Raw genomic sequence first — 22,136 nt, 5'->3', positions numbered from 1 at the left:
TCACTGGGTGTTTTTTTCACCAACATCTTGTTTGATTAATGTGCATTTGTGGTAACTCTGGACAAGACAATATCCACCTCAACGCTTTTTTTTTTCTTTACAGGCTGTCCGTCTGCTCTTGTTCCCAATTGCGCGCCGCTTCACAGAGTGGCGACTTGACTCTGAAATTCCTCCAAATAAGAGTTGCTAGGGGACAGCGTTATCCTGTGGCCTTTGTAGATGCATATTCATAGCCAAATTGTAAGGTTTCTTTTTGAGGAACGTCTCATTAGTAGTCATATATTCATACCGGGGCACCTCCCCCACTTGACCCCTCCTTTACCAGTCGTGGGAAAGACAAGTCCTTGCATGAGGCGCAGAGGATTTGGGCAATTACTTGCTCAAAAAGATTGTCCAGTTTTCACCTCAAAGCTTTGATATGTTTCAACTGCATTAATTACACTTACTTGATAGGATTGGAATGGAAAAGTCCAATATTTTGTGTGTTTACTGCTTCTCTCAATATTTATATATATAACCACACAGTGCATTCATTCAGTATTACTCCTGTTTTATCTGTATGTACAGTGTGTAGACAGTATCCAGTATATATTAATAATATTAATAAAATTGTTGTGTTGCACATACACTCCTGATTAACATTTTAAGACCACTCACATTTCACTCACTTCAAAATGCAAATAGAAGAAATAGCAGTGAGACAAAAAATGTTCAGATTAAGCAATAAAAATAGTAAAATAGGCTGTTAAAAAATTCAAGACTATAGCTCAACCCCCACCCTAAAATATAAATAAAATGTTCAAAAAAGGAGTCGGTAATGAGTAGTTGCACCGCTCTTGTTAATCACCTCAAAAATGGGTTTGGGAACTGCTGTCCATTTTTGTAAACCCCCCTTGCTATCCATCCCCAAGTGTTCTCCATTGGATTTAGGTGAGTGGAATAAGCAGGACGGTCCAAAAGAGTGAGCTTATTCATGTGGAAGAAGTCCTTTGTGAAGTGCAGCGTTGTCCTGTCATTACCACACAGACAGGGGCCTTCAGTCATGGGGGATGCCCCCTGCAACATCTCTACATAGCCGACTACCTTTTGACACCCCTGCACAACCTGAAGATCCACGGTTCCATTGAAGGATCATGATGGCGCGCAGTAATAACCTACATTCGGGCCCAAGATGGTCCCGTGTCTTGACGGACAGGCAATGGGGATCCTCCAGTGACATTTCCTTGGGTCTTCCACTTGGACTTTATTGTTCCATGAGCCTTAGGATGCGTCCAACCTCAGCGGTCAGAGGTGGCCTTGCTTATGCATCTCAACAATCCCACCGCGTTCAAAGAGAGAAAGCTCGTGAAAACAGTGTGAATATCTGACACTAAATAATTTTGGCTTTTAAAGGCTGTCATCTTAAACTTTTGATGAGCTTTTGATGAACAGCCTATTTCAATTTAGTGCTTTTTTGCAAGAAACCACTTAGTCGAATATATTTTGTCTCACTCTCTTTCTTCTGTTTGCATTTTCAAGCTCAACTTAGAATCTTCTCAAGATTCAACAGTGCAAAATGTAAATGAGTGTATTGCATTCAAAAGTATAACTATAAAGAAATGTGATGTATGTGCTTTTCATACACTTTGGGGCAGTAAAGTGGATTCCCACATATTTGCAGCATTCAATTTGGTACAAAAAGTGTTTGTGAAATTACTTTTAATTACATAAAAGCTTTGCTGTGACTTTATGCATTTTTATATTCTGAAATATGTGTGACAATATGGATTGGATACTAATGGGCATTTTGTAGTTATCACATTACTAAAGGTATTATACAGAGAGGGAAAGTAACCATTACAGTGACACAAAAGTACTTGTTTAGGTATATTTGTAGTTTTTACAATTGGTTTTCAAATCTGAACTGTTTTGTTTTCTTTATTGAATAATATAAATATTAAAATGTAGGGGAAAACTGACAACTGTAAAGGAAGGGCAGGACATCCATTTGCAGGAAGAATAAAAGTTAATTCATGAAAGTATCTTTTACACTAATATATTTTAGTATTACCATGTATTATTTTTTTACTTCTACCTGACTAGATGTTTACATCTGTACTTTTACTTGTTCGTCAGTACAATCACAGCAAATTAAAGTATTGTTCATTTTAAAGTATTGTTCTTGTTCTGCTCTTGTACAGTACAAAAAATATGAATTAATAACTTACACATTTTAGTATTTCTGTAATGTATTTGATATAAATAACGACGACAGGTGGCACACTTATGACGAGAGACCACCATGCTTCCTCGCGAGACAGGTGTAGCCCCGCCCTACCATATTAGGACCACATCCGCATTCCCAAGGGGGCGGAGCTATGACGCCACCTGTTTCTGTGAATGGTCTGCCCGGCTCGTGCTTCTTTCAGTGCACCGTGTGAGGCTGGTGGGAGCGGAGGACGGAGGTTAAGAATTGTGGAAGTTTAGTGGAAACATGGAGCTCCCTCGACACTCCCTACGCTTCTTTTCATTTTTATTCCTCACCACTGTCTTCGTCAGCGTCCAGTCCAAAGAACGTAAGTGACTTTTTTGTTGAGTTTAAACGTTAAACGTTGAGCTTGTACGGTAATGACTCATGAGTCAGGAGTTTGGAATTTGAGCGTCCTCAATTTCCTGCTGTAATAACGTAACAATTTAGCTTATGCTTTCAAAGTTTCACTGCGCTCCTAGGTACATTTTCAATGTTATAAATGATATATTCAAACCGAATTACGTGGAATGATGTTTTATAACATAGTACTAAAACATCTCTGTATTATTCCTTTATCCATTAGAGCACCATGTACACTTAAAGCATCCTGTGTCAGTTTCATTGTAAATTCACCCATGGAATGGCCTGCCACTTTTACTGACTACTAGTGGGGGTCAGGAGACACCCAATAATGCACGAGATTGGGTGCACCAGAACGAGACGAGACGAGATTTTGACATTAACTTTAAGAAAAGTACAATTAAAAAAATTACTGTACAAAAAAACTTTTATTTAACTGCGTCACACAGCAACGCAGATGAACGATGTTGTCAACATTTTTGTAGACCGAATAAACAACTAATGTTATGATAACAATAATACATCGTAATAACGCAATAGTTCCTCTTAAAATGTCGTCTTTCACTGTTGTAAAATTGTGGGATTATCGTTTGTGACACGCAAAACCTGTGGATATTGTAATTAATTTAGGTCATCTATTCTCAGGGTATTCAATTGATCGCAACTGAACTGGACCCAAACAGTCCAGTTGCAATCGACTGTCTAACATTTGCAGCATTTCTTGAAATGCTGGCTTTTCAGCGGTATTAAAGAGCATCATTTAATTTTTTTCCATTTATGCACGCCATTTTGTGCTGTTCCATTTGAATTGACTTGACTGTGAACTATTTAAAAAGGGAAGTTATTAAATCCATCTGCATGTTGGATTTAAAGTTGACTGTAATTATGGGAATAGTTGCCTAATGGCGTCAGTGTGGGTGTGGGAGCACCTGTAAGATGCCTGAACATGTCCCATATAGTTTCACTTGTGGCGCACATTCTTGTATTCACTCGCCCATGCTGTTATTTAGATGTGCCTACGCCTTTTGTAGACACGATTAGAGATGTTTCTTGGTGGTAGGGGACACGCTCAATGAGGTGTTTAAATCACACCGACATGCTTGATTAGACTGTCAAAGGGTGGCATGTGGCAAGTCCCATAAAGCTGATGGCCCCTGAACTCACCAGCAAGGACTTAACAGTACACAGGCACATGTGGGCTGTAGACGTACTCCTGTAATTCCAGTGCAATAAAGCACATTTGGAGATAAGTGTTTCTATCTCAGATAGGTTCATAGGCAGGAGTTGACAAATTAATCCATTTTTTTCCCTAAGTAAAAAAAAAAAAAAAAAAAATTAATTTGCCTTTAATCATAATTAAAATCAGCATAGCAGGTTAGAAAAAACATGTTCTTTTTTGTTTCCCTAATAATAGGGGTTATACACACATAAATCAGGGGTCAGGAACCTTTTTGGCTAAGATTGCCATAAAATTCACATATTTTAAATATATTTCCATGACAGCTGTATATTAATATTAAAAAATATATTAATATTTTTTAACATTGACTACAATTAAGTGCATGCATTTTAAGGAAATAAGTATTAAAAATAAGTATTTATTGTGCGAATGCTGAAAGCATTGTAGTCAGCCATTTTCATCGATTTATTCCTACTCCATTTCTTAACCAATTCAAACAAATCAGGAAAAACAGGAAAATATTCAGCACACTCAGGACAGGACACGATTTCAGCTCAAATTAACAATTTACTCTTACTTTCATTATACGTTTTGGCATATTTGAATGGTGTTTCTGTCCAGCTTCAGCTTCTGAATGGCTCCTGTGTCTCATTCAAAGTTTCGATTTTCGCACCTCTTCAAAGCGTTTCAGTTTTGTGTCAGCTTTTCAGCATTCACGCACAATGTCTGCTGACATTGCATCGTGTAGTTTTTTATTAACATTGTTATGATGAAGCTATTCAATAATAAATAAAATACTTACCACTAATGTGACTTCTGGTGCTGCATGGTTTTCCACCATACTCCGTTTTTTTCTCTCTTTTGTGCCATCTTCTTCAAAAGGGTTTGCTCTGACCCGAAAAATATGGGAAGGACAGCTGGCCACCCTAGAAAATGGATAAATGGATTAAAACACATGAGAAAGTTTGATATTTGTGTTGATGTTTTACTGTAAATTGTCAACAAACAATCAATATTATCGTGTAAAGACACGTGTGAGGGCCGGATGCCGACATCAAACGAGCCTATCCCCGTTCTAACTCACTTTAAGGCTTTTCTTTCTGTGTCTGCAGAGGTATTGCTGGACATGAGATCTTCAGGAGGAGAGTTGGGCTGGCTGACTTCGCCACATGAGAACGGGGTGAGTATTTATACCTCAACGAGCATTTTTAAGACCGGGGGTCAAAGACTTTTTCTCTGTGATGTATTGAGCTTAGTTTACCGTCAACTAAAAGCTGCTCAGTGCGCACCCTAAAAGCTTCCCTTTGGGCGGTTTGTCGTATTGAGATCTTTTTAATGTGATGCCAATACTGCCTTGAAGGGCTTTTTCACAAGAACTCAAAACTCGCCAACAGCAGAAATGGAAGTGTTCCTCTTGACAGTATGCTTGTATCATTGTGGGTGCCAGTAACATCTCTCTATCTATAGTTTTGTGGCTTTCCGTCTAAAAAAAGCAACAGGACATGGCTCCATCCACTGTGTGGGCTATGAGCGCAGCGCCGCTCAAAAGAACCCAACTTGTTGACTGTTCTTTGGTCAAGGAATTCCCCTCCCTTGCCTGTCGGAAGTTGTGCTTTTATGTCAGCGTACTTTGTCACCGTTTTTATCACAGGTTCATATCGCGCCGGAGTAATTATGTTATGAACTATGTAGCTTAAAGGAACAGCTGATTAGACAGCAGGATCTACCACTGAAAAAGTTTATTATTATAAGAATGTATTTTTTAATAATACAGTCTTTTTAAACTTTTTAAAGGTTTTCGTGGGTTCCAGTTTTTGTCGAAAATGTTTGCTTTTCCTGCAATAGTGCGCATAAAAACGTGTCAGCTTGTATCGTCCCGTTTCAGTTTTAGTCAGACTTTTTGGAGCACATTAATAACAAAAACTACTACAACTTCAACAATAACACTGAGCTACACTTCATTTGCTTATTACTTTTTCCACCTCATCTTTAATTTACACTAGTTAAATGTGTCCTATTATTCTCATAAAAGAAGTACATCAGTAGCGCCGGCATGCAACGTGTTCGGTCGCATCGATGCTGAGAAAGGAGTCTTTTAATCTTTCTACAAGTCATTGCTTCCCTGTCTCGTAAAGGTCTTTAATTGCGATGCCGCAGCAACTATAAAGCGCAATCAACAGCCATAAATGTTAGTTGGTATATTCTACAGTAGTGATTGTTGGATTTGTGTCTGCGTCACACACATGGGCCCTCAGTGTGTTAGTGGAAAACCACACACGTAGACTCACACACACACGGAGAGCAGCACATGTCCAGGCCAATAATCCTACTGTGTGCGCTTTATGGGCGCCTCACTCAGCACCAAAGCAGAGGTGTCTGCTTCTTGAAAGGAAAAAAAAAGTATTTTTGTTGTTGTGACATTTGCCTCCAAAGATGATGTTCCTGTCTTGCAGTGGGAGATCGTGCAGACGGTGGTGAACGGCTCCCTTTTCTACACCTACAGCGTATGCAACATCGACTCCACTGAACAAGACAACTGGCTCCGCACCACCTTCATTCAGCGGCGCCCAGGCACCTCGCGGGTCTCTGTGGAGCTCCGTTTTACCGTGCGAGACTGCAACACCTTTGATGGTGCGTCTGTGTCCTGCAAAGAGACCTTCAACCTTTTCATCTCTGAAGCCGACGCCGACGTGGGAACCAACTTCCGCAAAGGGCAGTTCCGCAAAGTGGCCACCATCGCTCCCGATGAGGTCACGCGGGGGCGTACGCTGAAGATCAACACAGAGACCAGGACGGTGGGGTCCCTGTCCAGGAAAGGCTTCTACCTGGCCTTTCAGGACCTGGGCGCGTGCGTGGGGATCCTCTCCGTCCGCCTGTACTACAAGACCTGCCCGTCCACCGTGCAGAGCCTGGCAGCCTTCCCGGAGACGGTGGCAGACACTCTGAGGGAGGTGGAGGGCGCCTGCGTGGAGAACGCAGTGAGTCAGTCCACCCCACGCATCTACTGCTCAGCCGAGGGCAAATGGGTGGTTCCGGTGGGCCAGTGCCAGTGTCTCCCAGGCTATGAAACCACCGGGGACTCGTGCCAAGGTAAGAAGCACTACGACATGCCACGCAATCACGAGCGAAGCCTTCTAGTAAAAGACACACGTCGTAACCGCCGCTTGCGGTTGCTGTGAATAACACCAGCGGGGGAGCGTTCATTAACTAGTCTGCTTTATTTGGGACGTCTGACACAGAAAGGTTGCAGATCTTGCCCAGACAGGTCGGGCAAATAACAGATATTGCCCCAACATGTTTGTCTTAATTTAGATTGGCGGCAGTTGCAGTTACTTCCTTTCTGCCGTCTTGCCGAGGCACTGTTTTATGGAAAGAGTGATGGCTTGATGTGGCCGAGCGCAGCGCTAAGAGACGTACGCTGTATCATACCACATGAGACATCTACTTTTAGTATGTTGTACTTATACGGGAAGAAGTAGAACAATTGTCCAAGTTCTATGTAAAGATGAAAGAGCTGCTCAAAGCTGGAAAAAGAAGCGGGAAAAACCTCCCAATGATTAAAAGTTGATTTTTTTCACCTGCATTTATATGACATTTATAAGCAGGGAGCCACATCATAATAACCCCTTAACTTCCCCTCAATCTTAATCATTCTTCTTAGCAAAGACATTTTGGACAATTGTATGCTTCCAGCTTTGCGGCAACACTTTGGGAAAGGCCCCCCTTCTCTTTTAGCGTGACCGTTCTCCCAGCGCACAAAGCAACGTCCATAAAGGCAGACTGGGATTAGTTTGGTGTAGAACAGCGAAAGCCCTCCCTCAACTCGAACATCGGTGACCTCTGACCTCAGAAGTGACACACATTCCAACAGACACTCCAGAAACTTGTGGAAGATCTTCCCACAGGAATGGAAGATGTCCCAGGTGTCCCTGTGCTTTTCCCGCGGTGGTGCTCTGGCAGTAAATCCAACATGACTTTTTCACAAAGACCATGTTCAGGGCCATGTGCCTTCCTTTTTACAGAACCGGCGCTGTTTTTTTTTTTTTTGTATTATTATTGTCATTGTGACGAGTCCAGAGTGTACCCCGCCTCTCGCCTGAAGACCCTAGTGAGAATAAGAAAATGGATGGATGGATATTGTCAGTGTTATTAGACAGTGTTATTAGCCGGGCCGACTCGCTCTGGACGAGTCCCTGAAGACAATGGCAGTTTGTTTGTGATGCAAGTAAAAAAAAAAGGCAATATTTAGAAATGAGAGTAGTTTTTCCTGATTTCTCTGTGCGGCTTTAGTTTTAAGAATGTAATAAAAGAGTCTAATTTGGAAATAATGCGGAAGCACGCTGTTGAAGGTTTATGTGAAGTTAAGTATGCAAAAACTTTGGAGTATGTTGCGCCCTGAGGGAAGTGAGCACTGCATCCATAAAAATGAAAATAAAAAAACAAACAGAGGTGAAAGCATAAAAGGCATAACTGTGGTGTAGCCACTGTATGTGTTCTTGCTGCGAGTGTGGAAAATGGCCTTTTGGCATGCCGGGGTGTGGTATATGTGTGTGCTGAGCTCTCTGGAGGAAGTGTGGGAGGACAGCGGGGAGAAGAGGAAGGAGGGAGGAAGGGCACGGTACGGTGCGGGGATTTCTGAAAGGAATTCTTTCACCCTGGCGTCACCTGCTGCGCTGATTGACTCAAGGAAGGGCCGTGTGAATTCGCCGGAATGACTACCTGAGCGCCTCGTCTTTCCCTTGCAAAGTATTTGCTTGTGTCCGTTGCTAAGGCAACCGGAACCACAGATTACAGGGATGGGTTGGCACGCCTCTCTTGAGTCAGGCTGCGGTTTATGACTCCTGCTCTTTCCAGTCACCTTGACTGGCACTGTCGCCATTCCTTCATGTGATCAGTCGGAGCAGTGACTGGCGATAAAACGCATTTCAGAAAGGGAGGGGATCTTCTACTGAAGGCGTGGAGGAAGTCAGGGCAGAGGAATGTTCTCTCCTGACCACTGACGGACTCTGAGCTGAGCTCCGGAAACCGACGTTGTGCATGAATAGCTGAGAGGAAGACAGCAAATATTTCTGAGGGATTAAAATGATTTCAGTGCTGCAGAGTTTGACCCAGTATTGAAAATTAAAACACTGTTGGCCTTTGTTCCACGCAGCTCAATTCTGTAATGCCACCACTTCATTCCAGGCTTTAGGTGTCAGAGAAAGTGACATTCCCGGAGACTTACGGTCTGCATGTGTCTTCTACTGAAGAGCACAACTGTTGTGGGAACAGGAAGCCGGCAAGCTGAGGAGGAATGCTGACTGACACAAATAAGCAGGTTGTCGGACGTTGCAGGGCTCGGGAGCGGGTCGGCAGTTGGCGCATGAAGGGTGGTTAGTTCCGTGGCTGCTTAGTTAGGTGTGGAGTGTAATTTAGTCAAGAGGATTAGTGGAGCAACAGGACAGCTGTTACGTAGCCCACTTTGCCTCCCTGTGCTCTTTCATCCGGTTGTTAACACACGCAACGAGCGGCCTAATCCGTGTTCCCACTCATTAGAACAATGAGCCGACACAGCAAGCAAAAGCCCAGATTCAATTAACAGATGCACCGGTGCGGAACGTAAGTCCTTTTCACATGTGTGCCGTCGTCAAAAGGAGTATCGGGCAATTAGAAGCTTAAAGTTCCATCAACAAGCGAAAATAAGAGCTCAGCGAATAAAAAGGTTTCACGGCAGAACATCCAACCACCGGTTGAATGACAAAACTCAACTCTGAGATCCGGTGCGCTTTCACAATGTTCTCCGAGCGCGGCACACATGGAGCCCTTTTTACGAGCCGCAGTGAGTAATGCAACATATTTATGGCACCACTCTGTCCAGTCCTCCACACAATAGATGAATAGAGCTGGAGTTTCTTTGCTACGTGACAGAGGTCCTGGCACTCCAGCTCAAGATTAAAATGGGCTGGCCCCCTTTTCTTATGCGAAGAGACCCCCACACCCACCGAGTGACTCCCCAGAGAGAACTTCTGTTGGTGCTCCAGTCCAGATCTTTTTTTTATTCCCATCCCCCCTTTAAGTCCTTCTATTCATCTTTACCCCTTGCTACTCCAAGTCAACCTGCTCCTTATGCGTTGCCACGGTAATACTTGAGCCACAGTTGGGGTATAAAGTTCAGCTTGACAGCCAATCAAAGGACTAGAGGGTGTCTAACTCGGGCCCTGTTTACACCGAAACGTTCTTGGGATTGTTTTTTTGGCGGGTTTAAAAAAATTTGCGTTCACATCGCCGGATTATTAAATATAGTGGTGTCTTGGTTAACATCCGCCCGGATTTGTGCGATTTTTCTTTAACATCCAAAATACTTGCTAAAAACTTTGCAAGACCTCCTAAGTGAATGTGAATGTCACATCGACGCCAGTTTCCGTACAACGGTCTATTAAACTGGAGAGGCATCAAAGGTGACGCGCTGTGTTTCTTCCTGTCTCATTTTACATCCATAACACTCATTTCTGGTTCCAGCAACAAAACATAAACATTCAAATGTACAGTACCACAGTATGTTCGCGCACAGTCAAACATACAACATGTCCCAGACATGTTACTCGCCGGCACACCATACGTTTGTTATTTGTAATTACTTTTGCATCATTCTCTACATGTAAAACTATAATTACTGTCTATAAGATGTGTTTTGTGCTAACATTTTTGGGTGTAGGGAACAGATTAATTGGATTGACATTCTGTATGGGAATATTTTCTTTGGTTAGAGTCTATTTTGGTTTGAAACAGATTAGTGATGTCAACCAAGGCACCACTGTAGTTGCATCCAGACGGGAATGGATCACTGGGTAAAAACAACGTAACACGTGTGGCTCTGTAAACAGACACACAAACGAAAACACGTGACACACTAAACGATAGAAGAAGAAAAAAAAAGACGTCTTCCGCTTTCCAAGGCTCATCTTGAACTACAACAAACTGGAATTACTTCTGCGAGATAATATCAGGAGAATGTTGACTATTATACGACGGCGATGTCATGGTTTTCGGAAAACAGCTGTTTTGTCTACACAGAAACGACAAGGCAACGTTTTCAGACATTCCCCACTCTGGAAGCCATTTTGAAAAAATACTATTTCATGGCATGCAGACTGCCATTTCCTTGTACTTTGTATTGTATACACGTCTCCGTGCGGATAGTATCTCAGTGGTGCCAATTGTGGCAAGAATCGATTCCAGTGTCTTTTTCACTTTCTACAAATGTCGACAATGAACAGAATAGTGTGTTTTTTTATGGAAACATGGCTATGGGAAGTACAACCTCATCCTCAATGCAGAGAATTTCTTATTTGACTGTGATGAGAAAGTATGTGGAGACTTTATGTTTCCTTAACGCTAAAAATCACACTCAGCTCCAACAACACTTCCACTTCCTGCAATGTCCTCCCCCTCCGTTTAACTCTTTCAACCTTACATGTCATAATTTGTTATGAATGGAAGGAAAAAGGAAAGAGAGGAAACATCAGTCTCGTCCGTGCAGGCCTGTTTTATGTCCAGTCTGCACGTTCATTAACCTTCCATGGCCCGGAAAGGCCGCTTGCTTATCACTAAAGCAAAGATGTTCATCACAGAACGGCACCAGTGTCTGGTGTGCCATTTCCTTTGGCAAAAACACTCGCGTTGTCCGCCAGAGTTCACGGCGGGAAGGCAGATCACATCACCTGATGGATTTAATGGTGTGCTGCCATCCGCGCCGTGCTAGCAGTGTGTGACATGAGACGAGGCCTTCAGGTGGAAAAGGCAAGTGGAGACACATCGTGAAGGAAATCCCTTTTCATTCCTCAGAATACAAAGAGCACAGTGATTATAGGTTACTCAAAACAAAAGCTTCCTGTTGGGTGGAAGGGCCTAACATTACACACAGCCTCATTGTTTTCCTTTTGTTCACTCATCCCTTCCTGTTTTTGGCCGCATTTATTCCGACTGTGTACATCTAACACTGTCTTTTGTCTCTTTACAGCATGCAAGCCGGGCTACTTCAAGCCGTCGGTGAGCGTTGAGCTTTGTCAGGTGTGTCCTCACAACACCAAGCCCTCCGCAGCCGGCGCCAGGGAGTGCCAGTGTGAGGACGGTTTCTTCCGCTCGCCCTCAGATCCAGTCACATCTGCCTGCTCGGGTTAGACTTGCGCTCTCTCTATGAACGTTAACAGAGGCCCTCGGGGTGTTTTAGGCTAACTCCTCTGTCAACCACTTCCTCCCAAAGCTCCACCCAGTGCTCCTCGCGACCTGACCTCCACCACCCTGTCAGCAGACGGCAGGCTGCAGCTGTCATGGAGTGCGCCACTGGTTACCGGGGGTCGCAGCGACCTCAGCTACAGCGTGCTGTGCGAGCAGTGCGACAGGGCCCTGTGCGTCCCGTGCGGTGATAAGATACGCTTTGAGCCCGGTCTGACTGACCTGCGGGACACCACCGTCATCGTCAGCGAGCTGGACTCTCATCTCAACTACACGTTCACCTTGGAGGCGCACAGTGGAGTGTCCCAGTACAGCGCCCTGAGGCCCACCACCACCATCACCACTGCTCTGGACTATACCGGTGAGCTCAGGCTTATTTATTTTATTTTCAGCAGGATGAAGCTGAAATGCACTATAACCTTTACAGGTGAAATGAATGAGAAGTTCTTTAAACTCTTCAATATTTCAGTACTTTCTGCCGAGTGGCAAAATCCCCATATATTTAGAGCATTGAATACAACTTTTCATATTTTAACAACATAGTCTTCTGCCACTTCCATGTGTTATTTCCTGCTAAATAATTTTACAAGATTTAAATTCATGTTGTTAATTTGGAAATGTCTGAGCCCATCAAGCTGAATTCCCAGTGTTACTCACTCTAAAACCATAAAAAAAATATTTACACTGGTCAAAAAATAGTTTTCGGCACAAAGCAGAATTCAGGCCACCCACTGAATCCCAAAAGCTCTCATTTCAAAATGTCCAAAGCTTTGTGAGCTGAGTCACTAAGTGTTGTTTTGGTCTCTGCCACTCACCCACCATTACCTTAGATCCCCCAAAGGTGACGCTGATCCATCTGGATGATCGCAGCCCCAACAGCCTGTCTCTTTCGTGGGCTCTGTCTCGCAGACCTCCAGCCCACATCAGTCATCGCTATGAGCTGATGTACCGCAGAAAAGTAAGACAGAGTGCTTCTTGTGTGCGGACATTCCACCGAGGGGCTCCTTGTTGTTTTGATGGAAGATGATCTTAATCCACGTCTTTCAACCTTGCCTTTGAAGGATGGAGATGGAGAGCGTGACGTAACCACTTACACGGTCCTGATTCTGGAAAAGAATTCCGTCCATATTAATGACCTCACACCGGACACCACATACATGTTCAAGGTCCAAGCGCTCGGCCCTGAAGGCAGCCCTGGTACCTACAGCATGGAGTACGAGTTCCACACGGCCCCACTAGGTAGCGCTCTCACTCAATCTCAGTCAATCAAGTCAAATCCCACTTTCATGTCATCTCATTGCTTGTCCCGCCTCTCTTCACAGCCGAGTCTCAGATCCAGAACCCTTCCACCATGGTGATGGGAGCTGTGGCTGGAGTGGCTGTTATTCTGCTGGTGGTGGTGGCCGTCCTGTTGCTACGAAAAAGGTTGGTCACAGAAAAAATGTAGTATTCTTTGTACACATAAACCTTCATAGTTGAATATGGCCTACTGTTAGTCAGAAAATATTGAAAGACAAGTATATGTAGTATTGTGGTCAGTGGGCATCAGTAATGTTTGGAGACATAGAGCAACGGCATGAACGGAGTGAACTCTTTTGTCAGTCATACAGTCTCTTCATCTCAGTGGGTGAAGACGGGGGCCCGTAGCATACACAAAGAGTGCAGAAGAGTGTGACATAGTAGAAATTATATTAGTTGTCGTATGTATTTTTTTTTTTTAGTTTTTCCATTGTACTTCATTGTAGTCTTAAAAGTGATGTCTCTTGTCTCATGAATTGATGGCATTTGTTCCTATCAGGAGGCTGAGGTCTCATCGCAGAGGAGGACCTGAGGATCCCTATTTTTCATCAGGTAGAAACGAAACACATACTAGTAATTGTAACCAATATTTGTAATCCTATAGTATGTTATGATGAAGTAGTCACAAAGTGGGTCAGAAATCTAATACTGTGGTCTATTCCAGATCAGCTGAAGCCTCTAAAGATATACGTTGATCCACACATGTACGAGGATCCCAACATCGCCATCCAGAAGTTTGTCACAGAGATCGACCCCAGCGCCGTCAACAAACTGAAAGTCATCGGCGTAGGCGAGTCTTCCGGTCCCTTACCTTCCATTCCTTGTTTGTCAAGGCTGGGAAAGTCAGCATCTTCTTTGTTTTCTTCCTAGCAGGCGAGTTTGGCGAAGTGTTCAGAGGCGTGATGAAGACACCCGGGCGGGGGGAGGTGGCCGTGGCCATCAAGACCCTGAAGCAGGGCTACTCAGAGAAGCAGAGGCAAGACTTCCTGAGTGAGGCCAGCATCATGGGACAGTTCTCGCACCCCAACATCATCCGCCTGGAGGGAGTCGTTACCAAATGTGAGTCTTGGAAACAGCAGAAAGAGGGGAAAAAAAGTGGTGAAGCATTCTCTAAACTTATTTTTTTACTTTCCAGTCAAGCATGCCATGATTGTGACAGAGTACATGGAAAACGGAGCTCTGGATATCTATCTTAAGGTAGAAACGGCACACATACACTCACCTGACACAGTGAAAACTGTGAAATTTGGTACACAGAACGACAAAGTCTTTCTTTATACCCACAGGATCGCGATGGGGAGATTCCCACCTACCAGCTTGGGGGAATGCTGCGTGGAATCGCCGCCGGCATGAAATACCTCTCAGACATGAACTATGTGCACCGTGACCTGGCAGCGAGGAACGTTCTGGTCAACGGCAACCTGGAGTGCAAGGTGTCTGATTTTGGCCTGTCGCGTGTCCTGGAGGATGATGCCGAGGGGACCTACACAACGAGAGTAAGTCATTTAGTTTCCATTTAAAGGTCTCATATTTTCAGCCATTTCAAATAAGTTGCACAACAGGTCCCAATAATGCTAATGAGCTGTGTTTTTCCGTACAGCTCCCATAGGCTTTATTTTAAGATGTGTAGTAAAGCCTGCTTTTTAGTATACACAGGGCGGGCTAGGCTACAGGGGTGGGTCAGAGGTGGCTTAAAGTTATGAAAATAGCTAAAAATTGGTGGCTCTTCGCTCAAAAACACCGCAAAACAAGTTCGGGTTGATTGATAATCACATTTGGTGCTCATAAACACACTCGAGAGACACATTGATGCAAGTATATTTTGCATAACAAGGGACCTTATTTACCTTGGAGGTCATAAATGACTCACTGTTGCTTTTCTATCAGGGAGGTAAAATCCCCATCCGCTGGACGGCGCCTGAAGCCATCGCATACAGGAAGTTTACCTCAGCCAGTGACGTGTGGAGCTTTGGCATCGTCATGTGGGAAGTCATGGCATTTGGAGAAAGGCCCTACTGGGACATGAGCAACCATGAGGTAATCTTTCTTCTGTCACGGATTGTTAAGTTTAAAGCCGGAGATGATATGACGACATGTCAAGACCGCCAGCGTGACAGTCGGTAGATCATCCTAAGCTCTGGTTTCTTCATTTGCAGGTCATGAAAGCCATCAACGAGGCCTTCAGGCTGCCCGCACCCATGGACTGCCCCTCTGCCATCTACCAGCTCATGCTGCAGTGTTGGCAGCACGACCGTTCCTCAAGACCCCGCTTCTCTGATATTGTCAACATTCTGGACAAACTGCTGCAGAGTCCGGAGTCTTTGACCACCATCGCTGACTTTGACCCACGGTATGTTCAGTGACATCAGTCCTTTTAACCCTTTAAACTGTTTTTTGAATCCAGTCTAACTCTATTGATAACGCACCTTAAGACAACCATAGAGTACTAAAGTTCTGTGCAGAACGCTGAGGCAGACAAAACATCTGTCAAATAAATAATGTGTAAAACGTATACAATAAAATATTTATAAAGACAGCTTTTGTACTGGATATTATGTGGGACGCCATTACAATTAGATTGATTTTGAATGGCTAGAAAATGGTAACCATTGTCCACCTCTGTCCTTCTGCAGCGTGTCCATACGGTTGCCCAGCACCAGCGGCTGTGACGGCACCATGTTCAGATCTGTTCCCGAGTGGCTGGACTCCATCAAGATGAGCCAGTACAACGAAAGCTTTGCGCGCGCGGGCGTCACCAGCATGGAGCAGGTGCTCGCCTTGAGGCACGAGTAAGTGCATGCTTTGACACACATGCTGCATATTCACAGACGTTTCATCACTTTCAGTTTCATAAAGTTTCCTAAAGATTAGCAGGTGTGCATTTGTCTTCCACATTATTAATAACGTGCCATTCTTGACATTTCCTGCATTGTCATTCATCATTCACATAGCTAACATGGCGTTTTCCCCTCTGCCCCTGCAGAGACATCAGGAATATTGGCGTTCGCTTGCCGGGTCACATGAAAAGGATCGCTTACAGCATCCTGGGCCTGAAAGACGAGAGCAGCCCCCTGAGCGTGTTTGCAGTATGATCTGCTGAGCGTTCCTCCTGCATCTACATGCACTAAAGCCACCACGCCATGACAGTTAGCCTCATGGGGACTGAAAAGTGGACCTTCGCTCTCCTCCTGACTGAAGACAGGAATAAGACTGAAAACACTTACGTACTTTATAACCACCGTCACACAAGAGCGCTTGTGTTGTACTGAATAATGCTCTCTGTCATTAAGAGCTTGTTTTTATGCTTTTTTTTTATTATCTTCTCTCAGGGTAAAGAATCACACACTTTTGTAGTCAGATCATTTTATGTGTTTACAAAATGTCTTAATACAGCCCTAAATGTTTATTTAATATTTATTTTCTCTGATATTTATGTCATTTGTTACAACCGTATATGTTGAGCATGTATGCTGGGCAATGCATTACTGAGTGTAAATAAAGTCAAGAGTTGCCTTGTCGTGCCGATTTATGATTGGTGGATCAGTATACACTCAGGAACATTAGGTACACTTGCAGAGCACTGTGTCGCGACAAAGGTAATATTGACACTGTCAGAGCGCTATGAAAGGAACGATATTGTGTTTCTTATTGTGCTATTCGACTGACCTACTGCACCAGCTGACAGTGAGAAGCGCACGAGCAGTACATTTTTCAGCATGGAGAATTAGAAGCAATGGCAGGATTTAAAAGCCCCTAATCTTATTAAAGGCTGGAAAACAACTTTAAATACTTTTGACCTTTGATCCCTCGCACAGCATTGTGTTGTACAGTCTACAATGGCTATAAGGGTTATATGCAGTCATAAAAAAAGCCATTTTAGCATCAAGGTTGGGTGTAGAATCCAGTTACACCTTTTACCTTTGGTCACTGTCATGAAAGTACAATTAGAAGTAGCGTATAAATATTTCACTTTCAACACATCAGCAAATTATTTCATATATTATTTCCCCCCGATATTTTTTATCATAAAAAAGAACCTGTTTGGATTGTTTTTGAGCAGTCTCAGGTCATTTGACAGCCGCTTTGAGCCTGAATGAAAATTTAGTTCCCCAGTGTTAACCAGTGCTCGGTAGATATTTATTCATTCATTTTCTAACGCTTATCCTTATGATAGCCTATATGCATATCCAAATCTCTTCAAAATACATTTTATATTCAGTCATCTCAATAAAATCCTGGCCAGGTTTCATACAACTACCCATGAAAGCAAGTGATTTAGTTCATATCTAGAGAATCAAATCAATCAGAAAGGTCAAAGGTACACATTATATGATTATGTATAGTATCATATAAACTATATGGCATCTCAGTCCCCCACAGGTTTTAATTAAAGGGCATTATGAATAGAACCGTTTAAAGGTAGTTACAGCATTAACATCTTATCAAGGTTTTTGTGACATGTGTCCCCCACATGGACTTGAACAAACTCTGTGACTTTGTCAAAGTGAAGTAGAATGTCTCACCTACACACCAGCGTTCTCCATCATCCTCTCTGTGTGTCTTTCCTACAAGCTCCTTTATTTATGTATACTTTCACATCCGCCTTATACTGTACTTGTTTCCTATATATACACTGTATGAATATATCTCACCCAGACAGGCCTAAACGTAGAAAAGGCTTATAAAAGCACCAAATATACATTTTTACAGAGGAAGAAATTAACTAGATTGGAATAACCCTGAGTGCAGCTCCTTCTATGAAGTCTATCCTGTGTGATATTCCATATGTCAGCGACACATTGGAATCTTTTTGAGGTTTACGGATCACTGAAGAGCAGTAAAGTTCACAAGTTTATAGGTCAGACGTGCAAAGGCTTGCAGAAATACTCTCTACTCTTGTTTTTTATTCACTATGATGCTGCAGGGAGGTAACACCTGCTTTTTCTTTGGACTGATCCAAACAATGATGACATCCGGTTATGTGCCTCACAGTCATCACCTTTTAGGAGCTGTGAAACCCTTTTGGAATGTCTTTGAATATTCTCATTCAGCCAGGTCAGTGTATTGTCAGGGCATTGAATCGATTGTAACTGGACCGTTGGGGTTGCCTTAGCGGACCTTGCACCTCTCATCCAGGCGGGCTTCAGCGAAGCCTTTGTAATAAGTTTAATAACTAAAAAATGAACATTGCACAACCCTTACTTTTTGTTGCACAAAAAGTTCACTGGGGTTTCATCAAAGGCTAGATAGGACCCCAAGCATTTACCGACTAAAGGTACAATGCATTCCAATTGTAGTGTTCAAGTTGTCTTTGAAGACGCTTCATCTCTCATCAGAGCAAGTTTGAGCAACACAACACACCCACCTTTGGTTTCAGGTGTGTCCATGATCATTGTAATAACGGGATGGAATATGGACAATGATGATTCCACCCAAACGACTGTCGTTACCTGGCAGAGGTATCTTAATGACTGTCGTTTTGCACTACAAAAGAGTGAAACCATTCTTGTTTGGGGCGTGCCTGTACAGAGGCATATCAGTCTTAGGTTATGTAGTATGGGATGTGGGAGCAAACCAGAGTACCGTAGTACCACGCAGGGGGTGAACATGCAAACTCAACACAGAAATGTCGAACGGCGATTCAAACCCAGATCCAAAATACCTCCAAGCCACGGTGCGGCAGATCATGCGGTAAAATGTAAATAATTATTATTTATTTTCGACCTCTAAGCCAAGAGCATACAAACAGAACAGGTTTAAGACAATAAGTTAAATTCAACCATGAACAGTTGAACAAGAACTCTGTCTTGCATGCATTGCTGCGTCATCCACCGAGGTTCATCTCAAAGCCACTAACATCAGTGCAGTGAGGTAAAAACAACAAAAAAAAACATTTATCTCAATCCTAATCCATGTCAAACAAACGCCATAGAGCATCAGGAGGCATGGCGGCCCCTGCATTGGACTCAGTACTCGCCTTCTCTAAATTAGGACTGACACATTTGAGGATGTCAGAGTTGTTGCTCTCCTGAGACCAAAAACTGAGAGGTGTGATGAAACATCCTGCAGCTTCAGTTGATCTGCCTTTTGTGTTTGGTTGAAATGAACTGCGACTGCTTACCTGGTTCACGTCAGAGGCGCTGCAGAGAGGCCTTGATCGGTTTTGTTGTTTGATGCCATTGATGAGAGGTTGACTGTTTTCATCATAGACGGTGAGATTGGATCTCTGAGGAGGCACCGGAGCTCTCTCTTTTTTGCGCTTTCTGGAAACTCTAGATGTGGATTTACCTATTCTCACAACCGCGGCAGGACGTTGCTTGTGCGATATATGGGAATCCTGCGCCACTTCAATCCCTTCGTCCTGTCCTGGTGACGTCTGCATGGCCGTGTCAGTGACCTTTCCAGGACAGAGCTTGGCTGAATGCTCAGAGACCAAAGTATTAAGCAGCCGCAGGGCCTCCTCAAGCATGCTTTCATGATTCAAACGGGTTTTTTCATGCTCCTTTCTCAGATGCTCCACATCACTTTGCATATTTGAGCCAAGTTCTGTGCTGACGGCTTCATTCTGAAGGAAACAACATAATCAACTCATCACTCACCAAACACAGTTATCTGCAGTGTCTCCCATATATTCGTTTGCCTGATGGCAAATTAAGCAAATTAGACAATGATGTCACATACAGCACCAACCGCCACAAATAAATTACAGTCCTGTGGGTAACACTGATTTGTCATTGCAGTCAGCGGCATACTAGTTACCTTCTGCACCCGCTCTCCCAACTCTATCATCATCTCTTTCTGTGAGTTCACCATGTTCAATAAAGCTTCAAACTGCTGCAAAATGTCGCTCTGGATGCTGCTCATGTTTTGCACTGATGGAATAAATACAATAATGAAGCCTATAGTTACAGTTTCTTCTACAATGTCATGTACAACATGTAAACAGGGGATGTTGCATGACTTATCATTGGTCAAAAGGCCCCCTCTGCTGGTGAACAACACTCATTGGCTTGCTGCTTCACAGTGTGAATCATTAAGCCCTAATTTACCACCCCCCAATCAAGGAACATACATGTTGAGGACAAATTGCTTAACTTTTGGAGGATCGTTTGGCATTCAGAGGTGTTTTCGTCTGAGCCCACCATTAGTTGCTGGATCTGAAATACACGAATGAAATGTGAACCACGTACAAAATAATAGTACAAAATCCACACAATGAATGTGTAAAATGACTGACTTTGTTCAGAGTTTCTCGAATGTGCAGACATTCTTTTGCAAGCATCTGACTGCAAAAATAAGCACCACATATAACAATAATAAGAAACAATAATTAATAACCACACCAGCATGAATTTAAAGGTCCCGTATTGCAGTATTTTTCAACGTCTCAGAGGTGTCATAATACAAATATATTCCAATATGTGTATTTGAAGTTTATTAGCCTATGATTAGTTCAAAAATATTGAAAGACATGTTATACTGTATCCAGTATTGCGGTCACTAGGCATCAGTTAGATGTTAGATTACCATTCACACAGCATGGAGACTGAGGCAGGAGCCTCAGCAGACATGCCATGTCTGAGACTAGCTGGGAAAAAAAATTATCCTCTCATTCCGTGTGGAAGTGGTAAGTTTGTGGCTTCTGTGTCCTTCTTCCGTACTTTCTTTGAAACACTTCAGAATACGTAATGTGATAAAAGTGACTATAGAGGTGTTATTTCATGTCTACAGGGCTCTAAAATTGTTAAAATCAGCATTTAGAAAGTCATGAACAGGTTTTCTATGCCCGATCTCTGAAAATTCACCAATTAACGGTGATATGCTAATATTAATTGGTGCTTGTAAGCACTCCCAAACATAGTCTCGAGACACAGTTTACACTATTACTGTTAGAACATCATTTCAAACTAAATTTTGCGTAATAGGGGACCTTTAAAGTGAAGTTCTTTATTACAAATGACACCTATTATGGATTGGGGGTGAAGTTACCTGTCATTTTTTTCTTTTGCCTTTTTCTTCTCCTCCTCAAAGGTATCAAGAAGTCCAAACGCTTTGTGTTTGTCCTTTGGGTCTCCAAATAGAAGCGGTTTAGAGCGGTAACTGGTCAAAAACTTTGGGTCACTTCCCTAAAAAGAAAGATACCTGGACAGTTATTCTTTTTATCAAGCCAGCTGATTATTATTTTTATTCAAGTCAATTAAATAGAATGGCACTTCTGGCAATTCATAAGTATTTTAGAGCTGCACACAGATGATGACTGTGTTTAGCATATTACATTGCCATGGTATTAGTTTGTTGCCATTGTTTAACTTTTTAAACGACACGACAAGTGACAGTAAAATAATAACATTCCATTTTATGTTAGAGCAAACTCACCTCCGTTGAACTTTGTTGGGAGTTCCTGGAGGACAAACTCATTTCCTGAGACAGGCCCTGAGAATTTTCTCGCCAAAATTGAGAGCCGAAGAAAAACTGAGAATCTGTGAAGTTGGTCGCTCCGTTGGCAGCTCCACTTCTGTCAATATACAGATATAATATAATAATATAATACAGAATAATACGTGTGACGAAAAGCTCAGTTTTGTAAGTGTTAGCTACCTGCTACCTGCCGCTGGCATACTCAGCATTTCTTTGATGTTCACCGTGTGATTCATTGCTTCCTTCTTTCCTTTGGATTAGAGGTAGTTTAACATGTTTCGCACTTGATAGACATGGCACACTTTATGACTTCCAGACTTTACGGTAAAACGGTACAATATGATTCACAGTTAGCATCTTGTGGCGAGTTGGCTAAATATGGACATTCGTATCTCCCGCCCACGGAACTGTCACAACGAGGTGTGTTTAGGTGTT

General features: G+C 43.0%; 2 protein-coding genes and 1 long non-coding RNA gene across 5 annotated transcripts; 1 reads left to right on the top strand and 2 right to left on the bottom strand.

Annotated features, from left to right (window-relative positions):
- The first annotated feature begins 2,394 nt into the window (after positions 1 to 2,394).
- On the top strand, positions 2,395 to 16,801 carry epha2a (eph receptor A2 a). 2 transcript variants are annotated; one of them, XM_058076628.1, is made up of 17 exons: positions 2,395 to 2,555; positions 4,883 to 4,950; positions 6,224 to 6,860; positions 11,770 to 11,925; positions 12,013 to 12,345; positions 12,815 to 12,942; positions 13,046 to 13,223; positions 13,307 to 13,409; positions 13,783 to 13,835; positions 13,948 to 14,073; positions 14,157 to 14,342; positions 14,419 to 14,480; positions 14,570 to 14,779; positions 15,171 to 15,320; positions 15,440 to 15,633; positions 15,917 to 16,072; positions 16,267 to 16,801. In XM_058076628.1, exons 1-17 carry the CDS (start codon positions 2,474 to 2,476, stop codon positions 16,373 to 16,375), a joined length of 2,931 nt encoding a protein of 976 aa, XP_057932611.1. In that variant the 5' UTR covers positions 2,395 to 2,473; the 3' UTR covers positions 16,376 to 16,801. The 2 variants fall into 2 exon arrangements, with proteins under 2 accessions (XP_057932611.1, XP_057932602.1); XM_058076619.1 differs by having other exon boundaries at positions 14,154 to 14,342.
- LOC131131709 (uncharacterized) lies at positions 4,619 to 13,532 on the bottom strand. The gene is made up of 3 exons (XR_009130237.1): positions 13,190 to 13,532; positions 12,810 to 13,090; positions 4,619 to 4,696 (listed from the first exon to the last, which is right to left on the bottom strand). It is a non-coding gene; the product is annotated as an uncharacterized LOC131131709 (long non-coding RNA).
- On the bottom strand, positions 14,070 to 22,126 carry LOC131131700 (interactor of HORMAD1 protein 1). 2 transcript variants are annotated; one of them, XM_058076640.1, is made up of 7 exons: positions 21,882 to 22,126; positions 21,660 to 21,798; positions 21,273 to 21,409; positions 20,521 to 20,569; positions 20,356 to 20,440; positions 20,043 to 20,155; positions 14,070 to 19,848 (listed from the first exon to the last, which is right to left on the bottom strand). In XM_058076640.1, the coding sequence occupies exons 1-7, from the start codon at positions 21,935 to 21,937 to the stop codon at positions 19,189 to 19,191; spliced, it is 1,239 nt and encodes a 412-aa protein (XP_057932623.1). In that variant the 5' UTR covers positions 21,938 to 22,126; the 3' UTR covers positions 14,070 to 19,188. The 2 variants fall into 2 exon arrangements, with proteins under 2 accessions (XP_057932623.1, XP_057932632.1); XM_058076649.1 differs by lacking the exon at positions 20,043 to 20,155 and having other exon boundaries at positions 20,426 to 20,440.
- Between the last annotated feature and the right edge of the window lie 10 nt (positions 22,127 to 22,136).

Source organism: Doryrhamphus excisus, chromosome 1, assembly GCF_030265055.1.
Source record: "Doryrhamphus excisus isolate RoL2022-K1 chromosome 1, RoL_Dexc_1.0, whole genome shotgun sequence".
Classification (NCBI taxonomy): domain Eukaryota; kingdom Metazoa; phylum Chordata; class Actinopteri; order Syngnathiformes; family Syngnathidae; genus Doryrhamphus; species Doryrhamphus excisus.
The sequence above is the reverse complement of the archived record's forward strand: the minus strand, read 5'-3'. Positions and strand labels throughout refer to the sequence as shown.

Bases quoted from the DNA above. Each gene is read 5' to 3' on its own strand.
- epha2a (XM_058076619.1), top strand. From the start codon at position 2,474: ATGGAGCTCCCTCGACACTCCCTACGCTTCTTTTCATTTTTATTCCTC. The intron at 13,836-13,947 runs GTAGAAACGAAA...GGTCTATTCCAG, and splicing joins GGATCCCTATTTTTCATCAG to ATCAGCTGAAGCCTCTAAAG. The intron at 14,343-14,418 runs GTGAGTCTTGGA...TTTACTTTCCAG, and splicing joins GGAGGGAGTCGTTACCAAAT to TCAAGCATGCCATGATTGTG.
- LOC131131700 (XM_058076640.1), bottom strand. From the start codon at position 21,937: ATGAATCACACGGTGAACATCAAAGAAATGCTGAGTATGCCAGCGGCA. The intron at 20,570-21,272 runs GTAACTTCACCC...TTATTTTTGCAG, and splicing joins GCAAAAGAAAAAAATGACAG to TCAGATGCTTGCAAAAGAAT. The intron at 19,849-20,042 runs GTAACTAGTATG...TGTTTCCTTCAG, and splicing joins TGGGAGAGCGGGTGCAGAAG to AATGAAGCCGTCAGCACAGA.